The sequence below is a fragment of the Lactuca sativa genome, chromosome 9, assembly GCF_002870075.4.
Source record: "Lactuca sativa cultivar Salinas chromosome 9, Lsat_Salinas_v11, whole genome shotgun sequence".
Classification (NCBI taxonomy): domain Eukaryota; kingdom Viridiplantae; phylum Streptophyta; class Magnoliopsida; order Asterales; family Asteraceae; genus Lactuca; species Lactuca sativa.
In genome coordinates this window covers 12,791,821-12,803,348 of record NC_056631.2, presented here as the reverse complement: position 1 = coordinate 12,803,348, position 11,528 = coordinate 12,791,821, and the positions used below count along the sequence as shown (strand labels likewise).

General features: G+C 38.5%; 2 protein-coding genes across 2 annotated transcripts; one reads left to right on the top strand and one right to left on the bottom strand.

Moving 5' to 3' along the window:
• The first annotated feature begins 726 nt into the window (after window positions 1-726).
• Window positions 727-3,276, top strand: LOC111881220 (receptor-like protein 36). Its single transcript, XM_023877635.2, has one exon. It carries the CDS (start codon window positions 727-729, stop codon window positions 3,274-3,276), a length of 2,550 nt encoding a protein of 849 aa, XP_023733403.1.
• A 177-nt stretch (window positions 3,277-3,453) lies between these two features.
• Window positions 3,454-5,580, bottom strand: LOC111881221 (uncharacterized). Its single transcript, XM_023877636.3, has 4 exons — window positions 5,335-5,580; window positions 4,754-4,842; window positions 3,789-4,653; window positions 3,454-3,704 (listed from the first exon to the last, which is right to left on the bottom strand). The coding sequence occupies exons 1-4, from the start codon at window positions 5,416-5,418 to the stop codon at window positions 3,624-3,626; spliced, it is 1,119 nt and encodes a 372-aa protein (XP_023733404.1). The 5' UTR covers window positions 5,419-5,580; the 3' UTR covers window positions 3,454-3,623.
• Window positions 5,581-11,528: the final 5,948 nt, after the last annotated feature.

Sequence of the window (11,528 nt, the reverse complement as noted above, 5' to 3'; positions counted from 1 at the left end):
GAAACATTTTAGCCACAACTGATTAATAATAGTTAAGACATTTGAGACATATTTTTAGCATATTACATTATAAATAATGACAAATATGTATGGAAAAGAACCAAATGTCATTATCACACATGATAGTGACATAGAGACTTTGCGTATTTAGAATACCCTCACAGAAACTCATTCAAAGTTCTTGAACCTTTTTAGCAACGACTAGTCAACATGTGATACCATTTTTGTAAATATGGACATAAATGAGAGGCAGGTGGCTGAAGGCCGCATATTTGCGTGGAAGCCACAAAAATCACACAATAAAACAAATAAATAGAAAAGACGTCAAAACCAAAACCAAAACCAAAACCATGCTCATCAAATCCGTCAGTCTCACATCACCATTTCCCTTATGCTGCAACCTACAAACATGTTGTCCTATTAATCCAATTCCAATACGCGTTTCTACCCATTTGTTAAGAATAGATCTTAATTTACTAAACTACCCCTGACTTTAATAATCATTATTTGATTATACTATATGATTATCGAAGTGTTGGAAATTTCCCCGGTCTTGAGAATTGAGATCCCAATTTTTTTTTTTTTTTTGGGTTGCAAGTAAGCAACACTCTTTTCATTCCATGAGGTCAAGAAGCAGACTTTACCAAAGTCAACAATAAATAATCTACTACCCATAAATACAATTTTTTATTTAAAGATCTTCTATTTGAAATTAATCAAATATCAATGGGATTGCTCTTCGTACTCCTAACTATATCCATCTTTTCATCTCCATCCGTTACTACTTCTTCTTCCTCAAAACCAGAAGCAGAAGCCCTGCTTAAATGGAAAACCAGCTTCATCAACCAAAACAATCCTCTAATATCTTCATGGTCGTCACTCATTCACCAAAACACAACCACTGCACCATGCACCTGGTATGGTGTTCGTTGTGATGATGGTTTGAATGTAAAACAACTCAACCTTTCGTCTTCAAGGTTAAATGGTACACTTAATTATTTCATGTTTTCATCCTTCACTAGTCTTACACATCTAGACCTCAAAACAAATGACATTTCCGGTGGCATCCCACCTGAGATCACCTATCTTTCTAAACTCCTCTTTCTCGATCTTTCCGGTAATCATTTTTCTGGTACAATCCCCCCCGAAATAGGATTGTTAACGAGTCTCGAGACCCTTCGATTGAACCAGAACCAGTTTAGCGGTTCAATCCCTGCATCTTTAGGGAATTTGACCAAATTGGTTTATCTTCGTGCGGATGACAATAAGTTATCTGGTTATATCCCTCAAGAGATGGGAAAACTAGTCAATCTCGTGAACGTCAATATTTCCTTCAACTTCCAAAAAGGACCCATTCCAGCTACCCTAGGAACCCTAACCAACTTGTCTACTTTGTACCTTTACCAAAACAATCTTTCGGGTCCAATCCCACCTTCGTTAGGAAATCTGACCTCCTTAACGATCCTGTCTGTATATATGAACGAACTTTCGGGTCGAATTCCAGATGACTTGGGAAAAATGAAGTCTCTAATTGTGTTAATGATAGGCCATAATAAGTTCACTGGTTCCATTCCTGCTTCACTTAGCAACCTGGCCAAGTTAGAGATCCTTGATGTTCATGAAAACTTGCTTTCGGGTTTCATCCCACCACAACTCGAAAAACTGGATTCACTGATTGAACTTTCGTTCAGCCACAACGAGTTTAGCGGTCAAATCCCGGCTTCACTTGGAAACCTTAGCAAGTTGGAACAGTTGTACCTTAATGACAACCTGCTAACTGGCTTCATTCCTGAAGAGTTGGGGAACATGAACTCTCTTGTTGAGATTTACGTGGTCGAGAATCGGCTCCAAGGTCAAATTCCATATTCAATCGGTAACCTCACAAATTTGGAGATATTTGTGCTTCATGACAACCAATTTTCGGGTTTTTTCCCAGAAACGATAAGCCATTGTGAAAAACTGAGATATTTGACTTTAAGTAATAACTCGGTCATGGGTCCAGTCCCTCAATCGGTTTGCAACTTGAAATCCCTTCAGATTCTTGACCTGGGGAATAACCGGTTTAGCGGTGTGCTTCCTCAATGTTTGGGTAATTTCAGCAGCAACCTCCAGGTGTTGGATCTCCGGTTGAATGGCTTCCGTGGAAACATTCCTGCAACATTCGATCAAAATAACGACTTAAGGAGTCTGAACTTGAACAGCAATCGACTGCAAGGCTCAGTTCCCTGGGATTTGATCAAATGTAGGAAACTGGAAGTTTTAGATTTGGGAAACAATATGCTAACGGGAACATTCCCTCACTGGGTTGATACGCTTCCAGAGCTTCAAGTTCTGGTCTTGCGAGGTAATAAACTCAAGGGAACTTTAGACAATTCCAACAACAAAACGCCGTTTCCAAAGATGCGAATTCTTGACCTGTCCAGCAATGAATTCAGTGGGAATTTGCCGAAAAATTACTTCAAGAACTTTAAAGCAATGATGGGCGTAAATGGAGACTCATCTGGACCACTGTACATGGGACGAAATTCGTCGATGTCCATGTATCAAGACAAATTGGTGCTAGTGGTGAAGGGATCGAGACGCGAACTGGAGAGAATCCTTGTCGTCTACACCACAATGGATCTTTCGGTTAATAAATTCCAAGGAAAAATTCCGGATACCATCGGAAGATTAAGTTCACTCCGGTTCCTGAATCTATCCCATAACAGTCTCACGGGAGGAATTCCGATACACCTGAGAGATCTTAGAATGCTGGAGTCTTTAGATCTCTCATCGAACAAGATGGTAGGTAAAATTCCTTTAGAACTAAGGACTTTGACATTCCTTTCGGTCGTAAACTTTTCCCAAAATCAGTTTCAAGGAAGCATACCTGAAGGTGGACAGTTTAATACGTTTGGGAACAATTCATATGAAGGGAACATGGGGTTATGTGGATTCCCTTTGACAAAGAGCTGTGGAGATGATGAGGTGTCATCATCTCCGATACCGATTGAAGATGATGATGACGACGACGACTCCGGTTTCTTTAATGGATTTACTTGGGAAGCTGTGGCTTTGGGATATGGATTTGGGAGTGTAATTGGATTGGGTATTGGATGGCTTATGTTTCACTATGGAAGGCCTAGATGGGTTATTATGATTGTGGAAAGAGAACGATTTAGACAAGAAAGAAAAGCAATAAAGACTCCTCAGGTTGAAGTATCGGCAACCAGTAGAGCTTTCAGACGGAAAAAACTTTCTCAAGTTTCTGATGTAAATTTTACAATGTCTTTTTGAAACTTTCTTTTTCCAAATCTTGAGTCCAAAACATGTTCTATTTATGCCGTTTATATTTGAATAATGAAAAGTAATACCATACATAAGTCCTTTACATGAATCAATAATAATTACTAATAAATACAATATATTGATAAGAAAAGTAAGTACATTGCCTTTTATTTTACTCATTAGAGATAAAAGATAACCCCAATCTTTGTATTTATAACCACCAAAAACCAATAAAAGAATTACAACAAACCAACTGTGCAAAAATCACAACAATCCAAACCAAATCTCTGACTCTCACACACACAAATGGAAGTGCAGATTCAGATTTGCAGTAGACCAAACAAAACAGACTTCTTCTAAGCTTCTGCAACACCTCCATTTAAAGCTCTCTCCAATCTTGTTTCAAATGGGGTATTGTGCCAATTCACTTTCTTATCCTGCATACCAAATTACCAACATCAGTAAGTGCTGAGTGCTAACCCAAACACAAGCAAATCACAGACATTATTATAGATATATACCTCTCTATACTTGCTGTTGCTATTTGGTATGCCTTTATATGATGGAGTTGAGCTCCAATAGCTTCCAACACTACCAATTATAGGCATATCATCAGGGCTTCTACTTGGTGATTTCTTTGGTGTTGGTGTACAAGATGATGCTGAAAACTGTTTGAGCTCCTCTACTGTCAAAGCACCCAAAATCGGTCTATCTTCAATGCTCGAATTTTTTCCAGAGGAAATCGCTTCAATTCCGGAGTTATAGCTTCCGATTCCCTTGTTATTTGGCGTGTTAACCAACCAATTCGAAAGGCTGGAATCGACTGCAGGTGGGGCGGAATTCAAAGAAGAATTCTCCTTTTGTCGGTGGAAGTTTAATGCCTTTGTTGGTGGAGGAGTTTCTTTCATTTTCAATGCTTTCCATTGGGAAAGATTCTCTACGGGGTTCAACACCGGAATCACGTAAGCACTTCTGTCACGTGCGTTACTGTTGGATCCGACTTTGTCCAATGAAGATGATTCCGCTCTTGATTCTGCTGATGGAACCGGAATCGACTCGCACCACACTTCTTGACAAATAATTTCGTCTTCTTCTTCATCGTCTTCATCGTCTTCATCTGAATCTTCAACTTCATCATCACTTTCAAGGCAGTTTCCATACCTGTAATTTGGTGGGTAGGATACAGCATTGACAATGTCAGAACCGTCTTGAGAACCGGAATCGGAATGGGTTTCAGCTGACTTGGGAAACGTTTCGCCCTTTTCGTTCCTTTCAAGTAAAGATTCTGTACTATCATAGACTTGAACATGTTCATAGGTGGTGACATTTGTATCAAATGTCACCTTTTTCCTTGTGCTTATACTCAATGACTCCTCATTCTTTCCACTACAGTGAAAATTTTAAAGAATTTATCAAGGTTTAGAGCAGAAACCCCCGAATATTTAACTAACAAATGGAAATAACATCAACAAGAGAAACTAGTTACCTTGCTTCTGAAAGTGAATTAGAGGGTTTGTCTTTGATGCTTTGTACCAAAGACACGTCAGGTTGCACAAGGTTCTGAATTCTAGGGTACTGAAACACAAATCAATCAAAAATTAGAATCAGATATATTGTGTTTGGATGTTGCTTATACCACTTGAAATTGTGATAATCAATTTAAAACAGGCATCCCTAATTCTGATTCTAACCAATTTTCAAAGGTTATAATATGCTTTTTTGGAGAATGTAATTTAAAAATTACTTTAACTATCAGTAAGTTTGACAAAATGATCATCTAATTTCGATTAATGAACTAAATAAACTCACATTCATTTCTCATCTATATTTTATGGTTTCCATTCAATTTTGTGCATCATAAAATAAAACCAGAAAATCAAATGAAAATCGAAGAAATCAAACAATTGAAGCTGTCATGAGTAGCTATGAAATTAACGAATCAGATATCATAAAACTCAAAATCAAATTCAAACACTAGAAAACAAGAACACGCCACAAAAAATCAAATCAACTCGAAGTTAAAAAAATTCTGTTTTTAACGAAAAAGTGGAAGTGATTTGCTCTTACTTGATCTCGGGGGATAACCTTGTACCTCTGCTTTCTTCGTTTTCGATCCTTTGAAGAACCGAAACAACCAAGAAAACAACCCATTGAAAATCACTTATGTGTCTCCCTGCTCTTGATATACAGAGATTTTCTTCTGGGCTTTGAAATTGCTAGACAATCTCCATTATTACAAAGGGGGAGAGAGAGAGAAACAAACGGTCGAGTTTTGTTAGTGTTTGTAAGAGCGGTGGGTTAGACTAGGGTTTATGTTATTCAAAAGAGGAAATGACCGTTGGTTAGGAGCGACTGATGATGGTGGTGGTAGTGTGGGGTCTATCGTCACCAGCCTGTAACATTAACCCCGCTTTTTCTAGAATTCTATGATTATTTGAAATATAGAACTTATTTTATTATTTTATGTATGTATGTGAGAATCTTATCCCCATAAATATAATAAATTAATAATACAGTGGGTTAACTTAAAAAAAAAACGTATAATTTTGCTGTTAACATTTTTCTTCTCCAAAATTTTTTTTTACTTTGATAATTTTTTATATTTTAGTCATTGAGTTTAGCTTATTTTAAGTTTTGGTTTATTATAGTAAGACAAAACTTCAAAAATGATCTTGTGGTTTTCGAAAATCTAAAGTTTGGTCCCTAATTTATAAAAACCTCACGGATCGTCCCTGTGGTTTCAAAACTTTTAATATTTGGTCCTTCCGGCTTACTCCGTTAGCATTTCACCTTTAACTCATTTTTCAATATTATATTGTAGGAGTAATTTTGTCATTTCAGTTGTAACCTTTTCTCTTTAAAAGAAATTTCATGTATGATTTTTGGGCAAACCATTTGCCTTTACCTACGATCGTCATCTCTCTTTTCCCTTCCACTGTTGCTCGACCGTTGCACCCTTTACGACACCCAATCGCTTCTGATTCAAAGATGGTGCCTTGCAGATGTGGGAATGAAGCAATGAAGATCACTCCATGGACGGATCGTAACCCTGGAAGACAATTTTGGAACTGTACAATATGTGGGTTCCTTCGATGGTTTGATCCTCCTATGTGTGTTAGGGCATTGGTGGTGATTCCAGGTTTGATAAGATCAATGAACCGATTGGAAGAGAGGGTTGTCATTGTGAGTGCAGAATTGTGTAACTACCGGTTGATGTTGTTTTGTTCATGGGTGTTCTTTTTTGGTTTTATTTTAATCTCTAAGTATCTTGTGAAAGTTTGGACGGTAATGGAGTTTTGGTTTTTGGTTTGTAACCGTTGCAGGGTTTTTTTTGCTTTCAGTTTATGTAGGGGGTTTTGGAATAGGTGTTGTTGTATTTGGTTTATGTATCAAATTAATGTGTAATGGAATGGTAATGGAATGTAGTTTGTTATAGTTGAGTGTTCAATTTCTTGAATGTTTTTGAAATGCAATTGTTAAGTGTATTGTAAATGCATCTTTAAGATGGTTTTGATTTGCAATTGAAATGTACAATGTTATTAACTGATCTGTGAAGAGTAGTACACAAAACAGATTAATTCATTACCAAAATGTGCGTACACGCCATTACATGCAAAGTTTTAAAGTTCTTAATACAACCATCATACTAAGTTTCAAAACAAATAAAGACCTACAACACAAGCATGACTTACGTTTAAAAAGACCTACAACACAAGCATTACATGCAAAGTTTTCAAGTTCTTAACACATCTTCAAACAAGTACACATGACTTAAGTTTCAAAGGACCTACAACACAAGCATCCGAATAAGTACTAAAAATAGTTTTCAGCCCCCTCCAACTTCACCACTGCCTCCCTGCCCTTTATATGTTCTGGAATTGTGCCCTTTGTTATAACACTTTGAACAAGTGAATGCCAGATATTTCCTGCTCAATCTACCAGCTTGGTTGTTTGGCTCATCAACACCCCTCCTTCTCTTCTTCTTAGGCCTCCCAACCTACACATATTGATATACTATAGTTAAAATTGAATTCACTCCATGTTCACATGTATACTATATATTTGATCTACTTGAAATACAAACTTGTGTTTTGTGTTTTGGTGGAAGTAAAGTGAATGGGAAGTCACTTTTAGGCCAAATTGAATGTCCATTCAATGGATCAATTTTGTTGAAATACATGGCTTTCCATGTTGATAGCCTATAGCAAGGATGGACCCATTCATCAACATGTGGGGCATTTTCACCATTTTCAATTTTGTCCCATATAACACAAACAACATGTCTACATGGGAAACCTGTAATCTCCCAAAACCTACAACTGCAACTTTGGTCATTCAAGTTTACCACATACTGATCTTATGAAACATCCCAAAAATACAAGCCAAAAATTTTGTTTGAAAACATTACTAAAACCATAATATCCAAATATCATATAAGAAAACCATAAGTCATGTGTCTCAAAATGTCATAAAATACGTCTCATATCAAAACTGATGTCAAGATCATGCCAAAATATCAGAGTCTAACTCCCAGGCTAAAACTGTGGTGTGTGTCATGCCATCATCTCGAGCCCTTCCCCTTGCTAGCTAAAGTACCTGAAACCAAAACTGAAACTGTAAGCACGAAGCTTAGTGAGCTCCCCCAAACTACCACATACCATACAATAACATATAAGCACAATACTGGGCCTTGCCCATTGCATCAGACCGAAGTCCGGAACTGACTAGGGCCTTGCCCTCTGCATCGGACCGAAGTCCGGAACTGACTAGGGTTTTGCCCTCTACATCGGACCGAAGTCCGGAACTGACTAGGGCCTTGCCCATCGCATCGGACCGAAGTCTGGAACTGACTGAACAAATCATAACATAATCATAACATATAACAATAACACATATACTGCATACTGCATCGGACCGCAGTCTGGAACACATAACACATAGACATGCCTGAATCACAAAGACATCAAGCATACTAAACTACTTCTTGGGACCACCCCGGCATCGGACTACAGTTCAAAACTACTGCTATCTAGACGGGCCGACATTGTGGCCGTAGACCCATTCCTACTGGAAGGAAACTTACCTCGAAGAACTGACTGCTGAAAATCTGAGTGAAAGATCCCTGTCTGTTGTCCCGGCTGCTCTCTGGCTATCATGACCAATAAAACACTTAATCAAAATGAGGATCCTTCTATGGGTAAAATGACTATTTTACCCCTGCTATGGTGTGGGTCATAACAAAGGCCCAAACCCTTTAAATTCTTTCTAAGTCCACCAATGACCCACTAATGGCCTAATTTTCTAAATTGAGCCTAACTCCTCATATGCCCTACCTAATTACAAAAATGCCCTTGGCCCATAATCTGACTTCTGAAGGCCCAATCACTAGATAGGCTTCCTAAGCCACTTTTGGCCCATTAATGGCCCAATTTTCTATATTGGGACCAAATTCCTTTATTGGGCCTTACCTTAAGCCCAACACCTACACTTGGCCCATATTCATTGACTCTTGCTGGCCCACTAAGGCCAAAGTCCAAAATTATAGCCCACACCGAGGCCCAAAACTCAAGGTCCAAACTGACTGCGTTATGCGGGGCGTACTCCAGAGTACGCGTAGCATAAGTGCTTGATGGCGAGTACGTTGGGCGTACCTACATATACGCTCAGCGTAATGCCCTGCTAGGTCCTTTCTCTATTAAGTGCTTAATACTCCGATTCAGAGGCTACAAACTTAGATCTAGGTCTTATTTCATGTCTTAAACCATAAAGTTGCTTACTTTATGGCCTCCACGACTCACATAAGCTCCAACTCCAAAAACCATAATTTATTTCCATGGAAAAAGGTCTTAACTCATGCATGAACTCATTTGGACCATCAAGATATCAACTTTCTGTTCTAGGGAGTCATTTAGCACCAAGGGAGGCAACCCTTGGTCTGGAAATCGGATTTAAGCCATAAAGCGTTCACCTTTGGACCAAAAACTAAACCATACTAGATCTAAGCACCCTTAAGTAAAGTTGTGAGCTTTATACCTTTAAAGTGTTCTAGAAGAAAATGTTATCTCAGATCTATAAGCTCTGGCCTCCAAGGTTCCTCCTTGCCAATCTTCTTCTTTTCTCTTCCAAGTTTTAAACCACCAAAATGAGCTTCCTAAGGTCAAGATCTCACAAAATGAAGGTTGGGACGTTCTAGGGGTTTTTCTGAAGTCGGGGAGGATGATATGGGGCTAGGGTTAGAGCCATTATGTTCCTTATATAGTGGCATACCCTAAAAATAGGGTTTAAAGGCTTTTAGCGTACGTCGGGCGTACTTCTCGTACGTTGGGCGTATGCCTTCAATACCCGTGATCAATTGCCTTGCTACGTTGGGCATACACCAGCCTTATGTTGGGCGTACCCAGCTAAACACACGTGTGCACTTTGTGCATGCTAGGGACTGCCTTGTCAAGTTTTCAATTAAGGGGCCATAAATGTTGATATCTTCGAAGTTTCATATCTTCTTCATTATAGATTCGTTTTCGACGAAATTTATATCCAAGGAAAGGTGGCGAGAAGCCCAACACTTCTAGCAACACACCCCGGCCCGAAATCTTCTCAAATGACTGCTCTAAGACTCATAAAGGATTGAAACCCCCTAGCCTTAGCCTCTGAAATTCCATAAATGAATAATTTAGAACATGGTGTTACATCTTTTCATGTGCTTGCCACTTGGTACTTTCCTGTCCCATTGTATTTAGCCACATACTTAGCTGCATCAGTCTTAATCTTTTCAAACATTGTAGTTGCAGTAGGGGTTAGAAGTCCTTCACACTTATCTATTTCCTTTTTCACCACACATAACCTCTTCATGAGATGCTCCATAATATACTATAAGCAAGTGATAATAGGTTTATCCCTACCTTCATCTAGCTTAGAATTGAATACCTCACAAAGGTTATTCAACAAACAATCAGCGTGTGCCCTTCCTGAATAAAAGATATTAAGATAAGACAATTACACATATAGTAAACACACAACAAGGAAGATTAACATTTATCAATAAATTTCTACAAACGTACACTAAAGTGAGATTTAGCCCAAGTGCTTGTTGAGATCTTACACACCCAAGCATGATCCTCTTCATTGATCTTCTTCAACTCATCCATTACTCTGTTAAAATGATTCACTGTTGTTGCTCTACCACACTCCCAAAGTTGGTCACTTAAGTCTTTTCCTTTCCACTGTTTCTTCATGTTTTCCTGGATATGCCTCAAACAGAACCTGTGTTCTGCACTAGGGAATACCTTCTCAGTTGCTAGTATTATTCCCTAAACAAAAGTCAATGTATGCAACATCAGTTACCCAAATGTATATAGAAATAGTATTAAGAAAAAAAGGTAGGTGATACATACCTTTTGTCTATCAGAAATGAATGTAAAGTTTGAATTTGCTCCAAGATCCAAATCTTCTCCTAACAGTTCCAAGAACCAGGTCCAACTACTTGTTGATTCTGTTTCTACCACTGCATATGCTACAGGGTATATACCATTGTTTGAGTCTAACCCTACAACAGTTAACACTTGCCCAGGGTAAGGGCCCTTCATGAAAGTACCATCCAGCCTAGAAAATCTCTTAACCCAGCTTTGAATCCCAACTTCAATGCACCCAGACAGACATATATTCTTCTAAGAGTTCTTGTGGTAATAGATAGGGAGGTTTCTGGATACACATCAATCCGAACTGTTGTACTAGGATTAGTGTTTAGTAGCTCCAACACATAATCCCTCAAAAATCCATATTGTACTTGGTAGTCCCCACTAATGATACGTCCAGCCATTGTCTTTGCCCTAGTAACCTTTTACAATAACATTCCTAGCTCTAGTTTCTTGCACAACTCTTCGTGTAAAGCTTTCACTGGAATTCTTGGGTTACTCTGGATTTGTTGAACAATTAACTTTGCTACGTATCTGGAAGTGCAAGCTTTAATCGCCCTTGTTTGCAAACATTTATGCTCATCTTGTACTGTTTTCACCAACCAATCCTGATTTTCATTAGCCCTCGATATTTGGACTCCCTATGGACATGTACCTTTATTGGCAATTACATCTTTACCCTTGCACTTTGCCCTACTTCTAGTTGAGGCCCCACCACCATCAACTACTTTAGATGGCTTACTTACAACACCTTTACATTTCACCCTAATCCGAATTTTATCATTTTTTGCTAGGTATAAAGACCTCTTTGCTTCTACAACATGTGAGTTCATGTAGTTTTTAACATCA